The 21,185-nt window shown below is 39.8% G+C and overlaps 1 protein-coding gene across 1 annotated transcript in view; it reads right to left on the bottom strand.

Annotated features, from left to right (window-relative positions):
* LOC139307394 (protein diaphanous homolog 3-like) overlaps positions 1 to 21,185 on the bottom strand; it is a 149,722-nt gene that overhangs the window by 66,051 nt on the left and 62,486 nt on the right. Inside the window, exons 18-22 of the mRNA XM_070931158.1 lie at positions 16,250 to 16,345; positions 14,037 to 14,131; positions 11,852 to 11,953; positions 9,206 to 9,445; positions 6,508 to 6,637 (exon numbers count right to left, since the gene is read on the bottom strand). Coding sequence (XP_070787259.1) covers positions 6,508 to 6,637; positions 9,206 to 9,445; positions 11,852 to 11,953; positions 14,037 to 14,131; positions 16,250 to 16,345 — 663 coding nt within the window. The remainder of the gene's footprint in view (positions 1 to 6,507; positions 6,638 to 9,205; positions 9,446 to 11,851; positions 11,954 to 14,036; positions 14,132 to 16,249; positions 16,346 to 21,185) is intronic.

The following is a 21,185-nucleotide window of genomic DNA, read 5'->3' as shown; positions in this document are numbered from 1 at the left end:
AGTTAACAGTCAGTCGAAGGCACTGAAAATGCCACAGCACACCATTCCTTTAAAAATCTTGTCACAGAGTACATTGTGACCAATTATGTCTCAATCAGAGCAGTATTCACAGAGCAACTGCTCTGCACTGGCTGTTACATTGATTTTTATTTTGATAAGAAATCACCTAGCCAATCTGGACAGTCAAAAAAGCATATGGTTAAGCAATGCAGTGCATGCAATGCATGTTTTACAACTCCTGACACAATCCTGTCGAATGTTAAGAACATTATAGGCTTATGTTGAAGCCATTATAAATGTAGCCTTAAAACACCTTAAAACATCTGTATTAAAGTAAACCCTGGGCTTTACTAACTTACTTGGAAATAACTATTTAAAAGCTGTTTTTACCCTGCCTCATATCTTTAACCTGGGACAATGAGTGTATTAACTGGCACAAAAGAGTGCCACTATTGTGCTAACCAGTTCATCTACAAGTTGTAAAATGGACAATTATGTGTCTTTAATGGATGTAACAAAAATTAGACCAAAATAAATACATGTTTTGCGGCCTCAAATCCAAACAAAAATCATGAAATTGCTTATATTTCACAAAAAGTTAACAAGTTAACAAAGTTAAAATACAAAGATGTAAGAATCAATGACATTCAGTTAGTTGGAATTCAAAAGTGGAAAAATGAGAACATATATTTGTGTTTAACTTATCATGTGTTTACCCAATTTAATGTTCAGATATGCAAAAGATCTGTGTTCATGACAATGGTGCAGAGGGATTGTAATCTTTTTAAAGAGTCAAGCCTCTCTCTTGCTTGCCTCTCAGGTCCTGTTTTATTGTGCTATAGGTGAATGTTGTAATTTAATTATGCGTGTTCTTATGTGACAATGTGTTAACTACTCTATGCTGCTTTTGTGCCCAGGTGTCTCCTATAAAGGAGATAATGTATCTCAAAAGATTTCCTGGTTAAATAAAAGGTTATAAATAAAAAGTCAAGGGTGTGACCAATAATAATTTGATGAAGTACACTGCAGCTAGTCATGCATTAGGGTGACACATGGACTTTGAGACAGTAATGATTCATACTTTTTTCAGTGACATACTGTACTGTGCTCTATTGTTTCCATTTTAATATCTGTCTCTTTTTCCTAAAAGCCTCCTGCATAACCAAGCAACCACAATCTGCTGAATGAGATGTGGGAAGCATGCAGAAGTGGAAAGAGGCCAGATAGGCAGTCTGTTAATAGAAATGATTAAAGCCAAGTGATGATGCACTGACTGAGAAAAGAGCAAGGGAGGACAAGAGCAAGGAGCAAAACAGAGAGGGATCTCCTCTTTTCTTTTCTTAGCTTCACAATTCAAGCTGCAAGCCTTTGGTGATGAGTCTCTCCCACGTGAAAGGGTAAATGACCAAGAGGAGACATGCAGGTGACAAAAAATTATGCTTGCTTTAGGACTAAATCTGTGTCCTGTGTCCTAATCAGTGTGAGTACAGTATAGCAGCTGGAATGTTTTGTTAAACACACAGAAATGTGTTTCTTAAACAGATGATGCTGCTGCTACTCAATATAAACAGACATCTGTCATATACAGCTTAAGAATTGTGAAATAATTGCTCTGTGGTACGGTGACAAGCAGAGAATGAGATAAGACATAAAGGGGTGTTTCCATATCTTCTTTGTTCTCTCCGGCCACCCTGCTCTTGCTTTCTCTATCTGTGGTTAAAGCGTGAGTGATTTTTGTGAACAGTGGGGCCTGAATGCCTCTGTGGTCCAGAGGGGTTGCAGACAGATATAGGATGTTTTAGAAGAATAATAATTGGAATATTTATAGAGGTCAAATCCCCCATTGACATCCTTTTATTACTCTGCCAACCTGCTCTGCTATAAATGAGACTGAGTGGAGCACACAACCATGCATACTCACCCACAAACATCCCCGCTACACACAGAGCTCCACTATAGATCATCCTTTGATGTATGGAAATTAAGAGACTGGAAAAAAACGCAGATCTGCCCTCTGAGGCCAAAGCCTGACAGACTAGTGTGACTAGACTGATGGTGCCAGAAGCTGGGAACTGGGGACTTGTAATGCAAGAAATCCTGGTGCATACACTCATCGTGCTGAACACCTACTACATACAAAAAGAGCATGAAGGTCACTGAATTGAACGTTGCAGTGTAAACTGCTCATTCTATACGTTTTCAACCTGAGGCTCATTACTCTGCAACTACAAAAGAAAGCTTGATCTGCATATTCGAGAGCCATCTCAATATAGTCGAATCCTCACATTACTCCTTAATGACTCCTCAGGGCCACAAGCCTTGAACAGAAACTGAACCAAAACACCTTTTCCATCTTTGCTACAAAATAAAATGTATGCAGACATGTTCATTTAGAATCACACATTAGCTTTCCAAGTAAGCAATGTTTCTTCTGCTCCTAACAGGTGGTAATTGAAGAGTTACAACCTGAAGTAGCCTGGTCGAGCACAATATTATGTCGTTTGTTTGATTTCAACCTTAAACTCAGTACCAAGTATCTTGCAACAAACCATCCTAATTGCCCAAACTTGACTGCTGTGTATCGTGTGTGTGTGTGTGTGTGTGTGTTTGTGATGAGAGACAAAGGGAATAGGAATAGGAGAGAAAAGGGACAGAGAGCAAGATTGATAGACCAAAAACGAGACACAGAGACAGACAAGAAAGATAGACAGCCAGACAGACACAGAGAGATCAGATAAATAGATACATAGGTAGATACATAGAAAATGACAGAGAGAATCAGCACACAAGGACTGCTTCTCCATGTCAGGAGAAATAATGATTGTGGTGCTGAAAAGAAGAGAGAGGGGCAGAAATAAGACGACAGACACAAAGGAACCCTGAACTAAGCTGCAGTTTTGCTTCCATGAGAGACGGGATTGGCAATGGGGGAAACGAAGGCTGTGTTACACACAGTCAAAAGACAGCAGCTTTTGCAACAGAAGTGCAAATCATTACTGCTCCCTCTATCCAACCTTGTTTTCATGCTCAAGTAAGCTCTTTGGTTAGTGTCTATGAATGTAATGCAGCCTTTTAGTGTGTCTTCAGGCCTCCCGAATGGCTGTCAGACCTGATGAAAAGGAAGCCACTCAAGAGCATGGTTTACAAAGACGAAATGGGATTTGTGTGTCTGAATACTAGATATGGAGGGATGAGACACTTAGTGTATGCATCTCATAATGGCACGGAAACACAGAGAAAGACAGTGACGGAGAGAGAACACTACATCTATGTAGATACAAATATAGAGTGGGGTCCAAAATTGAAAATCTCAAATATTTACACGTAAACCTGGAAATAATCACAAATTCTGCACAATTTTTAGGCCAGCAATCAAATTTAAGCAAATTTGTGGCTTTGACCAACTAAACTCCTTCGTACAAAAGGTCATATTTCTTTGAGTTGTATCCGCATGCGTTCAGATGACAGTCAGGTGGACTTGATCTTGCAGCCAGCATTCACCTGTTATAAATATAGCTGTGCCACAAGTTTCCAGCAGATCATTGCGTACTAAGTAGCATTGTGATAGTGGGAAACATGGCATCCGAACTAAGTGAAAGTGCCAGAAGTCAAATTGTTATTCTGAGCTAAGAGGGGCTTTCTCTGCATCAAATCATGGCTAGACTAAAGGTTTCAAAGGGGGCAGTACATGGAACTCTAAAACGCTTTGCAGAAACGGGATCAGTTGTATCCAAAGCACGATTAGGCAGACCAAAAATGACCACACCATCAGAAGATCAATACATCAAGCTTAGCTCCCTGAGCGATAGAAAAGCAACTTCATCACAGATACAGAATTTGCTAAATAAAGAACGACTCCAATCAGGAAAAGTACTGTCAAAAGAGGGCAGTAACAGAAGGGTGTATGTAAGGAGACAAACAGAAGAGAGAATGACACGGCAGTGTATCAAACCAACAGTGAAACATGGTGGTGGGAATATTAAAGTCTGGGGGTGTTTTGCCTACTCTAGTGTTGGACACCTGCACTGAATTGACTACACCCTGACCAAGGAGAAGTACCACTTCATTCTTCAGAGACATGCTATACCCTCTGGTTTGCAAGACCAAGGAGTCCTGACTGTTATGGACTTTCCTCCACAGTCACCTGACTTCAACCCTATTGAACATTTATGAGGCACTTTAAAGACTCAGAAAGCCAAGCATTATGTGACATCACAAGAAGCCCTTTGGAACATTGTCAAATCATGCTGGGATAACATGGGTCATCAGGTTTTACACAAACTTGTGGAGTCCATGCCTGCTGGAGTGCATGCTGTCATTAAAGCATAAGGGGAAGATTTTCTGAAAATCCATTTTTCAAAGATTCAACTTTTCACTCAAATTGTTAAGCTAGTATCATTTGTAATGAAAAAATAGTATTACGTTCGACACAAATGTAAAATAGAAGTATCTTGACTCACGGTCTCAGACCTTTGGACCCTACTGTATACTCTGCTTGAGGTATGGATGCGGACAAAGCTTGAAGAGAGATCCAAGGACTGTGCTTTCTATTGATCTCACCCTTGTACTTATGAGTCTTGGCCAAGGGCTTGTGGACACACTGCCCAGTTGGGAGAAATGAAACACTCAACAGGAGCATCGTTATCCACAGATTATTAAAGCACCAACAAAACCTGGAGGGGTCCTTTTGAGAAAGAGTCCAAACAATAAAGTCACACATTTCATCCTGACTCTGTTTTCTCCTCCTCACCTTTCATCCTTCACTCTCTCCTGCTGGGAACAGAGCAGTGGGTAAAATCTTCTTTGGAGTCGCAATAAACATGCTGTGACAGTATGACCACACACACATATACAGTCGCAAATACACACACACCCCCACACAGACTGCTACGCACTACTTCCTCCTGAGAGTCGCCTATGGCAATACGAACAAAGAACATGACAGAGTCTCCTCTGACCACCCAGTCTGTCCCTGCTTGCCTGTGACCTTTACCATACTCTAGATACACTGGCCAAACTCAGAGCAGTGTATGAGTGTTTGTGTGGGTGTATGTTTGTGTGCATGCCTGTGCATCAAATTGTAAAGGTTGGGCAATATGTTAAAATGTTCCAACGGGCTACCGTCAGCCAGGTGTGTGTGTGGTGGGAGTCCTTACTTATTATGTTTGAATAAATTTGCCTTCACCTTATCCTCTGACATTCCCGGTCTTTAATGAAAATCGCCCAAAATAACCAACTGGCAATGGACTCATGCAATCGCCAATAGCCAATATATTCATCCAATTGCCCAACCCTAACACAGAGACTTAAACTACACTTAAACAGTCTATTGCTCTTCATCTGAGTAGCAGACAAGACCTGAAGTATTCTCTTGAAAAATAAACCTATAGATCTTGTAAATGTGCCACAGCAAAAGATGAATGTTAGTATCAAACAGCAGTGCAGATGAGCAGAGTGTAACATAGATCAAACACGAAACTGGTAAAATACAATACATGTTTACAGAATCAACAAGCATCTAATCCCAGAATAATCCCCAGAGAGTTACAAAAGTAGAAAGGTAAGGAATACAAAACAAGAATGCTCCATTTCTCTCTAGGTAAGAACATTGTCTAGGCAGGCCATTGTGTTTATGCATTAAGCTCTCCAAACCACATCCTTTAATGCCAGGATCTCTCACTGCTGCTCAAATACGGCCTAAACAAGCAATCTAATATCTATTGTTTGTCATTTCTGTTAATAGAATATAATGCAATATAATATAATGTTGTCACTCTGGTGACTGAATCTCCTTTTCATGCTTGACGTTACCACTGTGTTTGGGTGCAGTGACCTTGAATCCAGTAAGGATAAAAGTAATTTGTTTTGCAAGAGGCCAAAGCGTTCTAAATTTCTAAAATATTTTTCATTTTCAGTTTTAATAGCATGTCCTCAGTTGTCTAAACAACACGTTGAACAGCAGATAACATACAAGATGTTTCTCATTTAATTCAAAGCTAAAGAAGCTGGCCTTGTTGAGTTCTAGACAGAGTTTGTCACGAAGAGCAGCAAAACAGAGAAGAAAAAAAGAAGAGTGTCTTGTTTGTATGCCTTTTGTTTGCTCAAAGAATAGTCCAACTATTTTGTTACTAATTTAGGATTTGTAAGACCAATTGGCAAAGCCCTGCTAGTAAACATCACCAGGGATGTTGATTTGTCAGGAAGTGGATGAAACTCTCTGTGCACTGGGAGAGCTAAAGAACTTTGACACCAGCAGGAGACCGAAATAACAGCAAAGATCACACTATGCTATCGCCTTAGAGAAAGTCGGAGGTAGACGCAGTGTTAAAATCAAGTAGCAACGTGGTTGCATTCTTAATGAGTCATTATCCATGATTGGCAGTACTTTGGTGCAGTTAAACAGCAATAAATCTGTTTTTATAGGAAAAATTGTCAGGCTAAAATTGTCAGGATACAGTGCATGCATGTGTGTGGAGGTTTGTGCATGTGGGTAATACTGTATATTACCTCTGCTAGCTCGGTCCACATGCTCTAGGTCTTCAACGAACTTGATCACGTCTGGAAATTCCTCCTCACATACTTGCGCCAGGAAGTGGAGTAATGTGGTCTTTTGGTCCGCTGACTTAGTGTCCTTTAGCTGTAGTAAATCACATAAAGTTAAAGACAAAGATCGATGACAGTAAAAAAAACGTATTTTATTTCAGATTCTTTAGTCTCAATACACTATTAACAAACAGACTGTATAGGAAATAAAACAGCAATAAAACCTCTGGGGACAGGGTGATGGCATTTAGCACTAAGTGGTTACTTGACATAAAACAGACTAATCCTAACCTTAGGTTGGGGGTTGGAGGGGTGTGCAATTCTTATTTGTGCATAAGTTTGTAGAATCCATCTTACTTTAAAGTAAGTAACTACTGTTAGCAGTGCACTTTTGCCTGGTGAATGTTTGTTTTGTCGCTCGTTCAACAAGTTCAGGTGCAGGACATGATGTGTTCATGTTGGTAAGTAAGATAAGGAGACTTATCAGCAAATCGAATGTGGGTTGTTGTTCAAAGTCTGGGGGCTGTTGTTTTGTGTAGCAGGCTGCTGTCTGGCTCAGTGCGACTGTCTGAAGATTTGATTGGCTGTATCGAGATACGGTCTTCCCAGCATTCCCTCTTATCAATGCAAAACTAGGGGTACCATCACGAAACCAAAACATATAGAATACAAATTCTCCGCTCCTTTTGGTTTCGGATTTTTTCTCAAAGCAGAACACGGGATAAGTGATTTACAGAGAAGATATATATGCTGTAGAAGACATAAAATAATTTAAGTTGGATTTTGCTGAAACAGCAGAGAATTAACAACAGAATTTGTGTTTTATAATCATATCTACTGGATGTGATGTGACAAAGGAACATGTGTCATTGTCCTTCACTCAGCTACCGTAAGCCCATTCAATAGCTTTATAAATGCTGAGTGTTGACAGTGCTACAGATGATTTCATGTCTCATACTCATGCAGCAGACACATATTCACAATGTGATGACCTCTCCTGCGCTTTGTGTCTCGCTCTCCCCCACACGCAACAATTTTTCAATTTCTCTGATAAATTTCCATCATCGCTCTTTTACAGTCTAATTCCAAGATGTCTCTCAGTATGCCCGCCAAACATCCCTCCTGTGGAGTGCGTTGCTGTGTATCTCTCTAGGTGATCTATTGGTAGACAGCAGTGTACTCAGCCCCGCTGGGTTTAATCATGTTTGTATTATCTCCTCTAATCAAACATTCTCATCTCTCTTTTCATTTCTGTTTTCTCATTTTTTCAAAAGCTTCAAGTGCTCGCTCACAAAAGGTCCCTGTCTGAATTTAGATGGATGGTAATCATAGTTGACAATGTAAACATTTTGCTTTTTCCAGTTGGGCTGGGTGCAATTTTCCTGTGCTGTGGAATGTGCCATGGAATTAAGTTGTCAAACTCGGGGGCAGGCACGAAGGTGATGTCTTCCTCTGTATATCCTGCCCATGACATCGACTCACACCTTGATCCCACAACATACCAGCACGAAGATAAAAGGAAACAGACACACTGGAAGAATAGAGTTACAAATGCGCTAAACACAAAGCATATTCCTTCATAGACTTTCAATAATTGATTATATTACTGTCACAGTAATGAAACTAATCCATCATGTATGTATGAATCCTTGTTCGTGTATGCACATGCACTGGTGTTTATATGAACATAAGCACCCAAGTCTAGAAGGGCAGAGAGGTGGCAGTGATGAATGGCTGCGGTGGTTGTTACTGTGGAAACAGCAGTGAGTGTGCCAACATCTGTAATGTAACCACTGGAGGAGTCTCCTACTCCAGGATGGCATTCTGTTCTCACCATCACTATCATAGAGGGAAACTTACTGTTCTGTTTTCATGACATACAAAATCCAAAGGTATAGGCATTTGTTGTGTCTCTGCTCCACAAAGCATAGGTAGTCCTGCAGGGTGTGTGAACTTTCAAAGGGATACTAGCCGTAGCCTCAGTTATCTATTCTGAGCAGGAAAATAAGAATAAAGTACTCCCTGGATTTGGCTGCTTTGATAGATGCCAGCAGATAGAGAAAAAAACTGTCTTGTGGGGCTGATAGTGTTCAATCAAATGAAATAGTTTCAAACAAATTGTCTAATCACAGCAGCCACTTTAGCTCAGTTCACTGATAGGGCTCAGCCAAGGTGACATAAAAGAAAAAAATGAAAAACAGTGACATGTACATGCATAGAGGCTAACACTCCAAGAAACAGCCACACAAGAAGACATGCACAGGTATGTAAATACAGATATTAACAGACAGACATACACACACATGGAGGTTAACATTTTACATGTTTTCTAAACACTCTTGATTGTTTTTGCACTAGGGCTTGTACTTGTAATGTAGACTGCAGTGATGAGAAAATAATCTGGCTGGCCTCTATATCTGGTATCTGGTCTTTATATCAAACTCAGATTTGCTGTGGTCATTATAGTATTATGAAAATCACGTTATTGCTGCTACTATAGTCCAACAGCAAACATCTGTGTAAAATCTATAGAAAGAGTTCATGTGGTGAGCTTTTTTCCTCGAACATGTGTCACTCATGTTGAACCACTGCCACTGGAGGGATAAAGGACTACGTGGTGTATGTGAACAGTTGATGGTAGGGTCAGCATTTCAACCCTCACCTTGCAGAGGGAACTGAGGTCGAAGCCGTATGACTGGGCGTTTCGAGAGCCTGCATTCATGTAATTCCCCAGCAGCAGCACCAGCTCCAGCAAGTGGCCAAAGGAGCGGCTCTTCCTGACCTCGTCACAAGCAGCATTTACAGCCAGGATATCTGGACGCAGGTTGTTTACTTGCTCCTCAAACTGCAGCTTGAAGAGGATGTGGCTGAGGCGAGGACGCAGCCGCTTCACACTGCTCATCTGGGAGAGGAGAACAGAAATGGAGGACACAAGTATGCATGAATGAGAAAGGAATAAAATGAAAAGGGGAATTAAAGAAAATAGAATAAAGCAGGAGAGGAGAAAAAGCAAGATTAAGGAAAATTATGTCAAAGAGAGAGAACAAAGTCAGAGAACGCAGTCAAACTTAAAATAACTACAATCGCAGTTTTGGCACACTCTCACATTCAGCCAATCTAATTTAAAAGACATTTATGCAACCGGCATGCTGGAAAGTGTTGCTAGGCAGTAGTAATAGATGCTGGCAGTAATTTGATTTGGGACCCAGGTCTGGTAAGTTAATTGTGGAGTTAGTGTCCATATAGGGCAGGCAGCGGAGGGGGTGGAATATACAATAGGCTGCCTTGGATTACCACTCTCACACAATTAGAGAAAATTGGAAAATATTGCATTGGGCCCAGGGCTTGGCCACAACAGTGATTGTGTATGTGTGTGGGGTGGTGGGGAGGGGTGCAGGTTCCAATTGTCTGTTTCACACAACAGCTGGCTGTGCGGTTTGATGTCCTCCATCAAGGGTTTAATTATAGCTACTGTAATGTTATCAAATGACTATTTCAGTCCATGAGTGAGTGAGTGTGCGTGGGTGTGTGCATGTGCGTATGTGTGTACTGTAAGGAGAGACTAGGAAACAGGGCAGGAGAAAAATATGACAAAATTAAGAAATAGCAAGGTGCATAAGAACCAAACATAATGCTGATATGGAGCCCAGAGATGGTCATGAATTATGTGACAAGGGTAGGGTTAAGGTAAGCAAACCCATCAGGGCATCCACAGAGTGAATGTGTGCAGCTGTTGTTTCCATGAAGGCTGCAGAGGGCATTGGACAACAGTGAGCTGCTGAGGGCAGTATTAAAAACATGAGGGGACGAATTCTAACAAAACAAAATGGACTATAAAGCAGAAGTTATGGAAAATATAGCTTGTGTATTGCAAGGTCATAATTCAGTGAGATGGTGAGAGGGAAAAGACAGTTCTGTTGATATACTGTAGAATTCCCTCATGCTACCAAGAGTATGAACTGTGAATTTGAAAATGATGCACCATATAGTGTAAAAACATTGTGAGTAAATATTTTGGCAACTTGTAATAAATGTCTCCATGGAGAGAACAACAATTTCAGTCCTAGATGAAAGACTTTAATTCAAAGAAGTGCCAGTCATACGGACTGTGACTACAGTTGAGCCAGCAGGCTGCACATGCTGGTAAACACAGTGATTCCTAAGATATCAGGGATTGAAAAGAAGCCTGTAAGTCATAAACCACAACTGACATATAGCAATAACAGTTACTGTCCTGCATGTTTACTAGTGTAAAAACATTATGAAAATAAATACATTGTCGGACAATTTATTGTCACAAAGAAACATTTAACCTATTCATGAAGCAGCACAAAAACAAGGCCCTTGAGCACTGTGAGGATTTTCATCAGATCTATTCCATAGAATAGACACTACGCACAAGGCAGAGTTCAAATCAAGTGTGAGAGTGGCGGACATGAAAAAAGGACGGTAAAATGCATGTGTTTGCACAATGGTAAATTAAAAATTCCCTTTGAACCTGAGCTTTTCTGATAGGTGAAAGCACACAGGCCTCCTTGGGCCCACGCAGGCACAGCAGCGAAACAACATTATATAAGCAGGCTCTTCTTTGTTCTATGTCTCCCTGATGAACTATACACAACAGCTGAGCATGCTCTATTTTTTATCTATTCCCCCCATCAACCGCTCAGTCACTGCATTTTCATTCAGTGATAAGATTCTCTTTCATACGTGTTTATAAAACAGGTGAGTGCATGGGGCCAAAGAAGATTATTATCTGTATTGTCAGTAACTTGGTCGCTAGGCAGAAACACAAAATACACAAAAGGTTCTACACTCCTCATGCATAATTCTGAATAAACCTCCTTTGAAAAGTCTTTAAGAAAATGATGCTGACATAATTAGGCAGCAGCACTGCTCTTTAATGTGCATAAATTAGTGCGGCAGTCCACAGGTGTCCTGTCTTTCCTCTTACGGCTTAAAAAGATAGAATTTTAAAAAGCTCGGGATTAGGATATTCAGATGAAGAGGCTACATTTGTGTATGTGTGTGTTTGCAAGAAAGAGAAAGAAAGGGAAAGGTAACATGTAAACGCAAAACTTGTTTAGATTAATATAACATTAAAATAGTAATAAACCAGTTTTATAAAACTGTGTATGTATAATTATATTCTGCTAAACCACTTTATTCATAGTACCCTGAATTTCAACTTGGTTGACACATAAAAGAGTATATGGTGGGGAGTTGACAGTTTTGTGTGTGTGTGTGTGTGTGTGTGTGTGTGTGTGTGTGTGTGTGTGTGTGTGTGTGTCCATGTGTGTCTACTCACCACAACCCCAAACTGCTCAGGCTCTGACAAATTTGCGTACTCGTTTTTATACTTTGCCAAGGCGTTCAGCTGCTCCTGCTCTGGTAGGTGCTTCACAAGGTTCTACAAAGAAGAGAGAGGAAGAAAAGGAGTGAAAAGCAGCAAGAAGGAAAGCAGAGCAGAGAAAAGCAACCGGTATGCATTTATTTAAAAATAGCCTTGTGATGGTGATGTCGACATGCCTGACACACTTAACTTTATTAATTGTACTTGGTATGACGTTATATTCTCCTCATTTTCATGTTTCAATTTCTTTGCCATTTACAAAATGTAATGACCTAAAGTGTCCAAAAATTTCTTTGAATTTAATTTAGAATGAGCCCTAGGACTACCACTCTTTGTAGTGTGCTTGTATAGAAATCTAACCTACTGCTTTTCTATTGGCTGTGTGTTTAGGAAAGTTTCAGCCCTGTTGGTGGGTTTCAGTAAAAATAAAGTTTTATGACTGCAATAAAATGTATTTTATCATCAAACACAAACTATATCCTTAGGGCTATATGTATGTATATAGACAGTAGAAAGTGAAATTGTGATTGGGTTTTTCAGAAAGCCAAAAGGAATAAATGTTAAATTATTTAAGCCATGTTGATTAAATTGCCTTCTCATCTGAGTTTAACAGCCATCTTAACAAATACTGCTACTATGAGGTAAATATGTTAGTCCGATGCATTTAAATTGGGTTGAAAATCCGTCCCTGATGCCTGGAGTCAGGACAAATATTGCCACATCCATTACTTGAGTTTTTATTGATGCAGTATAATGGAATTTGCCTTAATGACAATTAATTATTTACTTGTTGTAATTAACATTTATCGATCAAATGAATTCTTTAAAATGTACATCCGTGGCTCAGGCTTGTTTTTGTTTATTTGTTTCAACTCAGCTTACCCACGCCCAAACTGACCAATCACAGTTAAATAACCTGAAACCCTTACATGCATTAATCAACTTCCTCAACATCTGATGCACAAATTCTAAGCCATCCAGATTCCAGCCATTTAGACTACTGTAGCTCTGTAGGAATTGACTCACATTCTAGGCTCCCAGCACTGGTTACCTGTGTCCTTCAGAAGTGATTTTAAAGTTTCATCGCTTGTTTGCCCCTTCCTACACTGTTGACCTTCTCTGTCCTTACACTCCGATTAGTAGCCTAAGGTCTGCCAACCAGTTGTTGTTGACTGGTCCAAGGGCCAAGCTGGAGACAGACGGTATGTGGCATTTGCTGTCAGGGCTCAAATCCTCAATGACATCCATTCGAAATCAGGCAAACATTGTATGCTCTCTTTTAAAAAGCTATTAAAATGTTATTTTTACAAATTGGCTTTTAATCACCTTTACACTTCTAATTAATTTGATTATATCATTTTTCTTTTAAATTACATATTTTGACTTCTAAACTGTTTATCGTGTATTTCTTGTGCTCTTATGAGAATGTACAGAAATGCCAAAGACAGGTTTGCGGAAATTTAGACACCATTACATAGTTTGTCCACCAGAAACAGACTGCGCGGTACATCTGCTGGTGACAATAATAACTAAATTTAAGGGATTCTTAGGAATAATGTCTGGTTATGATGTGTGTTTAGGTTAAAAAACAAATATATACATGTATATATATATATATATATATATATATCATAAAACTCCAGTAATGGTGAGGTTCTACACTGAAGCCAACAAAAACAGACAGACGGATACTGTACTTGCTTTAAGTGTGTGTTATACAGATGGCATTAAACTGAAACTGTTAAGCAAATAGAAGTCAAGGTCATAAAGCTAAGTTGTAAAGCAGTACCAAAAAAGAACACTGCTTAACATCCACATAGCACTTATTCATTCATTTATTCACAGATTGCCTGTGCCTACCGAGTGCTTCAACACCTGTTGTAAGATTTACAGATGCCCAATACGTCAGCCTCAGGCCACATGCCACTTCAAGCTACACAACAATCCCAACGATAGGCAAGCGTTGGTGCATAAACCTGACCAACTTAGCAGGGGAAGGGCAGTCTTTGTTGCCCATTGTAGGTTGAGCTAGTTTCCAATACTCTTTCCATCTCAAAGTTAGTTAGAAAGTCATCTACTGATGTAAGTAACTGAAGCTCTTCACATTTGTAGAACTTTTAGAACGCAAATCTTGTCCTACCTGGATCATAGGTTCGGTGAGCTGCTCCTCATCCACCTCCACTATCATCCGACGAATTTCCTGATAAGGCATACGGAAGGAACCCAGGAAGATGGCTACACAGAAACAAATAAAACATGCAACAAATGTCTTGGTAAATATAACAATTATTCACTAATGATTAGTAGTATTGTTGTTGCTCATACAAATCAATAATAGGAAAAAAAGAAAGGAAAACAACACATTTTGTAAAAGAAAAAAGAGCTCAAGGACACATGAAGGACATGAAGTAGGAACCAAAGAGAAGTGTATTATTATAAATTAAAGATACATCAGTACATAAGTCAGCCAGACATAAAACTGTCTTAGAAAAAGCGATTTGAAAAACTGCACTGATTTAGCAAGCATGAGATCCTCAAGCAAGTGGTATCACTAGGGACTGAATGGCAAATGCCTTATCAGGATAAGTCATTAGTCGAGCCAGTGGAACCATCAAAAACCGGGAAAGTTAAGAGATGTGTGACTAGGCTACAGTATGAGCCAGTTACAGAGATCCAAATGACATGATATACAATAGAACCACGGACAACTCTCCAAAACACATGATGAAAACCTGTGCTTCTTTTCCAATCTCTTTGTCAGATTTTACATTACATCACTGTCTAAAACCACTCCCTGCGTAGAGGGACAAATTTAACGCCACTAACTCCAAAAACTTTGTGAGATAACACAGAAGCAGGTGAGCAGGGTGTGAAATGCTACTTGGGTCAGTGGTTTCAGAGGGATATAATTGGGTAGCATTAAAAGTAAACATTATGCTAAAGGATTCATAGTCATATAAAACTGAAATAATAAGACTAAACCAATAAAATTCATTGTTACTAACAATTACTTGACTTCAAGCAAAGTTTAGGAAGCCAGTATTTAAACAACTGCATATATTCAATGGAGGTTTTACTAACTATTCTTTCTTTTCTTGTTAAAACATATGTAAAAATGTGATATAAGATCTGCACCTTTATTGCTAAAATAAAATTCTAACTCCAAATAAATTTGCACGGTATGTTAATAGTGACGGTATCAATCAAGAAGCAGAGCTAAAAGCCCACATACCCATTCTCCACCTCAATCAAAGCTTTTAGTCTCTTTACCTCCTATGGTGGAACAAACTACCTTCTCTCCTCCTACTTTTTCCCTCCTCGTTCCTGCTCTATAATTTCCGCTGCATGATTTATCACTGTTACTGGGCTGATTAGTCTCATTTTCTTTTAATACATGAAACAAAGGTCACAGCTCCCCTTGATATAAGCCAATGAGGTGCTAAGATCTGGGAGTGCTTAAGAGATCAGCTGGATCCTCATTAATGCCGGGTGCTGTTAAAATGGTCATTTTAAGACCGAGCATGCGTGCGTGAATGTGTGCCTGTGTGCGTGTGTGTGTGTGTGCGTGTGTGAGTGTGTGAGAGAGAGAGAGAGAGAGAGAGACTGAAGCGAGGTTTCCATCCAAACGTAGCACACATTTAAACTGAATTGCTGCTTAAGAAAATGTGAATTAATATGCGTTTCCATCCACGACTAAACAGCTGGTGGCGCTAATTCTCCAGTCAGGTGCCATTAATTCATTGCCAGTGCTTAATTTGTAAATCAGGAGGTCCCATAACACAAAGAAGGTGCTGTTCCGGCGGGTCAGGGGGAGAGAAAAAGTCACAGAACGCATCCAAACTCCACAGTGCCTGGAGCACATTGGACAACGCCTAGGTGATATCTGTTTGAACTGAACAAAGACAAGATGGAAACGCACCTCGAGACAGACAGAGATCAATGTGATCACACATAGCAGCATTTTTCCTTCTGTTTCATTTTTCCTTAATGGATGCCAAACATCGTTAATTAGCTCAGTGCGTGTGTAAAGACATGAGTCACAGGTAGCAGTGACCAGGTTCACAGCAAGCGTTGTCTTGCTTTCATTGCTATAGCAACAGGCAAGTGTGTAACTCATTCCCAGCCAAAATTCTCTGTTAGGGTAACTTTATAACATGAAGAAAAACATATAATAAGGGTTTCAGGAGATGACTTAAGTGAGATAAAGAGCAAAAGCGAGTGCAAAGTGTATTGTGAGGAGCTGTGGAGGCTAGAACGACAGACATGTGCAGGAAACTGTAACATCAAGACACATGGATGTATATAAATCCAGTCCTTGGAAGGAGGAGTGGCTGAAAGGAAACAAATACTTACATAGATTCTGTGCTATCTTAGGATCGAGCACCTTGAGCTCTTTAATTCTCTTCTTTATGGATTTCTTATCCTCCAGATCCTCCTCTTCTTTTTTGGCTGATGAAGACAGAAACACTGAATTATTATCAACACACAAAGCACTTCCTGTATTGCTGACATATGTATGATACACACAATTTTAGATTGAGTGAGATTATGAGATTTACACATAATTTTTTCAGTGTCCAGGTACAACATGAGGAAGGGAAGAATTTTAAAGATTTCAACAGTTTAAATTCAACCACAAACATGATTTGTTTCTTTTTGTTTGTTTACATATTTTTTCTAAGTGAACGACGACAGTCTGCCATGACAGAATGCCATGCTGCTAGAGAAGCATAGCCAACGGGATTATGGGAAAGTGTTGTGATCACACCACTGACAGAGTAAGGTATGGGTGAGCCATGGCTGTTCCATAAACACACTGTTACACATTAAGTCATCAGGTTACTTGTGAAGATAAATCCGTTCTGGGTCACATGGAGCCAGGTTGAAGGGACTGTGATTGTGCTATTGGTAGATAGGAGAGGCATCATACATGGATTACAACCAACAAAACAAAAAACAAGTAAGACACACACACACACATATGCAGCCCTCTTGAACCACACTCACAAAGAGGAGTTCATGGTTGGTTTTAATTATTTAAGACACCAGATTAAGAGAACAAAATGTGCATCCCAGGAGTATGCTGGGTAATTGTCTGGTGCTGTAATTATGGTGTGTGTGGTGAGAGGCGAGGAGAGGAGAGGAGAGGAGAAGGGTTAATCCACAGGAAAGGTATTTCTACTGTTCCACATGGGCTTGGTCTTCTTTCAGGGATCCTGTATCTAATTAAAAAGTGAAGAGGTATGCTGGGAGCTCCCGCAGGAAAGACTGTTAGGATGTCCACAAGCAAGCACACCTACAGTACAGCTCACCACACAGAGATACACAAACACGGCCACACACTGAGCTATCCTTGGACTTACGTGGCTCCTCTGTTGGTATACTCTCCTCACAGTCTTTCAATGTGTGAGAGAGGGGAAAACGCAAAGGACAGACAAGGAGGACAATGGAAAAAGTGTACCATGGAAAAGGGAGAGGAGAGAGAATGAAGAGATAAAAAGACATTTTCACAAGACTGCACCCTGTCCACTGCAGCGTGAAACATGAAGAGACTCAAGTAAAGAAAGGACAAATACACTATAAAAACTTGAAACATGAAAAATGGCTGAATATGTACAAGTAGAAAACAACTATATCAAATACAAAACTGGAGAAAAACATGAATTACCTGAGTATTCAAAAACTAATTTCACTCAAAATTATAGTCCACAATAACAAATGCATTACTCACAGACATGCATGTTTTGTCTTTTTTAATCTTGGTCAAGATTAGAGCTGAAATGATGAGTTGATAAATCATATCTATTTTGATATTCAATTAATACTTTTTACTTAAAAATATCAACATCATCAATAATGGTAAAAGAAATACCTTTTTTGGGGAAATTGTGATTTGTGTTTTCACTATTATCTGAACAAAGTAATTGTCAGATTGATCAGTAATACTTTGTTGATGTTGTTGTTGTTGTTGTTGTTGTTGCAGCCCTGCACATGATGAAAATATTTCCAAAGATGTCGGGCTGAATTTTGGACAAATATTTATAAAAACGATACAAGACATCTAGAATTGTTTTGCTTGATGTAATGCAGCCGTAAAATAAATATCTTGGGTTTGAATAATTCAGTCAGTGTAAGCACAATCCTCTCTAGCTTCAATTAAGTGTTGAAACAAAAAGAGATTACACTGTATATATGATATTGTCATACAAGGTTAAAAATATATTTCTAACTTAATGCTTGTTAACAGAATTGAGTTTTAAGAGGTTAAATAAAGACACAAAATCATTAAAATTGCCAACAGAAAAAATACAATTGGTCTAAATGGGCATGAAGGACAGCGGCCACTTTGCATCACCTGCCAGTACAATAGTGCCATATTTTATACCGCCTTCCAACTACTTGTGTAAATATATTCAAGTACTGATTCAGTGCACTTCACTGAAGATTGTCTCCATGAATATATTCAGTGCAGAACAGCGCTTCCTCAAGAGTACAAAAAATAAAGGAAATCATGTTAAATTATAAGACCTAAATGAAATCAATAAAAAAGATAACGTAAAAACACGCGTAAACAACTTAAGTATTAATTCTTACGGGAATGTAATCTTGAATTTGATGTTATTGGATATTTGGATGCAATATAAGGAGCCAGCCCAAGAAAGCCTCCAGCTTACTGCATTAAGATGTTGTATTGATCTACTCATCATAACTTATAGCCTCGCAGAATCTCATTTATTACACCAACACACACTGACTGACTCTCAAACTCACTCACACACAAGAAACACACAGTACCAGAGTATTAACCACCTTGTTTCAGCGCATATAAACATACTTGGCTGGGTCATATAATCCATGAATCATCCTCACATAATACAGCAAGGGCTGCATTCATCTCTATCGTACAAGAGATAGTGATAAGATAGAAATCATATTGCACACACACACACACACACATACATACATACACACACTCACACACTCTTTCACCGAGCTGCCTCAGGTGTTATCAGTTAAATCAGCTAATTAGATTGCTCCCTTCCAGCGTCACCCCCTCATCCTCTCTGGCCTTAAAACAGCTCTTCTTCAGGGAAGCCTGCTCATTATACATCAGCCAATTAAAATGTCCCACAGGGGGTCAGAGGTCACTGGTTAATCAATCAGAGGGAGCGGCAACTGTTGTAGTTATCAGATTGCGCTATCGCCCAGGAAGTGGGCAAGATAAGGATACACTTGTGAGTGCAGAGCAGTGGGGAGGGGGTGGTGTCTGCATCACATCACATGTCTAGCAACAGTAGGAAAGAAGCAAGGGACACAGCGTACGTATGGCGCGGCTACAATAGATATTTCAGGCTCTAATGGCAAATGGATTTGCCAACATTAATTTGTGTAAAAGATGACACACCATTGGAGAAAAAAGTTGTACCAGTTTAGAGAATCGGGGTGTAAGCATGAAAGAAAGTTGTAAGCCACTGACTAAAAAGACCAGATACAGCAGAAAGACAGGAGAGAGCAGTGCATTAGAGACAGACACCAACACAGAGTTGTCTCAGTTGAAAGGCCTACTCTGCTCTGCCTCGGCACACATAGTGCCGGCTGTCTACCATCTAAGCACTTTAAGTTAAGGCCTCTTAATGGAGGCCTGTGATAAATGTCAACTTGATGGTGGAACTGTGGACAAAGTAGGAGGAGAGATAAGTATGAAAAATAGAGCAAAGGAGAAGGACTGTCTCAATTTTCCTTTACCTCCATTGTAGTATACTTTGGGGGGGAAATGCATTCTACTTTCTTCACACAATAACAAATAAAATAATAAATAAAAAACCCAAAATAAAAATTTCAATTTGTATTAATATCTTGTCTTGAATAACAAAATCATGGGGTTTGGGGTATACCAGAGAGGAAAAGTTTCATCCTTTTCTTGAGAGAAGAAAAATAATGTTTATTTGCAGGGTCAGATGAGGATGCAACGCTAGCACTTTACTTTGTTAGTTTAGTTATCTACTCTTCTCACTTGTAATAATTCTACAGACTGGTTTAGATCCAATCTCTGTCACAATTTAAAGACACTTGACAAAAATATGACGTATTATGTGTAACATTGCTCGCACACATGCTTCCCAAACAGTAGCACTTCCCACAAGGCAGTATCAGTAAATTGTGCCTTCAAAGCTCTAAAGGGAATGGTGGATGAAATAAAACTGCTGTGAAAGAGTATGACTGATGCTGTACATGACAGGCAGGCCTCAGAGACAAACAAGTAACACCTCAAATCCAACCCTCCAACTTTTCACCCACACACACCAAAATCTCCTCCTTCACCCCAGCCCTCTACTCTCACACCAGCACTTCATCTTATCAGGATGGAATTCTAATCAGAGAAAACGCCTTACTGGAACTGCCCTCCTTGTTACACACACACACACACACACACACACACACACACACACACACACACACACACACACACACACACACACACACACACACACACACACACACACACACACACACACACAAAGCCTAACACTATCAAAAAAAACATCTACTCCATAACTAATACTAACATCTTATCAAGTGAAGTGAGGAACTGACAGCAGTGAGTGTGTGCGCTTATTTAGCCCGTCATTTTATTCAATATTTGTCCAACTACCTTTTTTCCTAAGAAGATATCACACACTCAACTGATTTGTGTCTTGAAGAGACTTCATTATTTATGGCATGTTATAGTGATACGATCGTCTCCCTCTGAGAAAGCAGATACACACAGCACACAGCGAGGGGGGAAAGTTGAGAGGGCAGCAGTCTCCAAAGGGTAATTAAATCACTGTGTTGTTTCCAATAGCCAATCAAGGCAGTCATGCAGGTAAAGTTTAAATCACTACTATTAGGGGAGTTTCTGTAGCAGGGATAATATGGGGGCCTTGCAATTCAATGTGCAAACACCACACAAACACACACAGACATATCTAATACACACACACACACACACACACACACACACACACACACCATTGCCTCAAGCAAAATCCACTATGAGACATCTGATGCACAGGAGGGGGGCTGTCTGCAGCAAGTGAACAAATCCACCATTCCGACACATCTGTCAACTCTACAGTCAACAGAGGGGAGATGAACAGTCAAACCAGCCACGCGGTTTGACTGTTGACTCACTCTATGGTTCTGATCCTGCTAAGACCTGAACTTCAGTCAGCCTGACAGAAAACACAAGAGACATCCAGAAAGTCCAGAAGCTACTTGGACTATACACACCTGCCCTCACCTTTTC

This window comes from Enoplosus armatus, chromosome 1, assembly GCF_043641665.1.
Source record: "Enoplosus armatus isolate fEnoArm2 chromosome 1, fEnoArm2.hap1, whole genome shotgun sequence".
Classification (NCBI taxonomy): Eukaryota; Metazoa; Chordata; class Actinopteri; order Centrarchiformes; family Enoplosidae; genus Enoplosus; species Enoplosus armatus.
The sequence above is the reverse complement of the archived record's forward strand: the minus strand, read 5'-3'. Positions and strand labels throughout refer to the sequence as shown.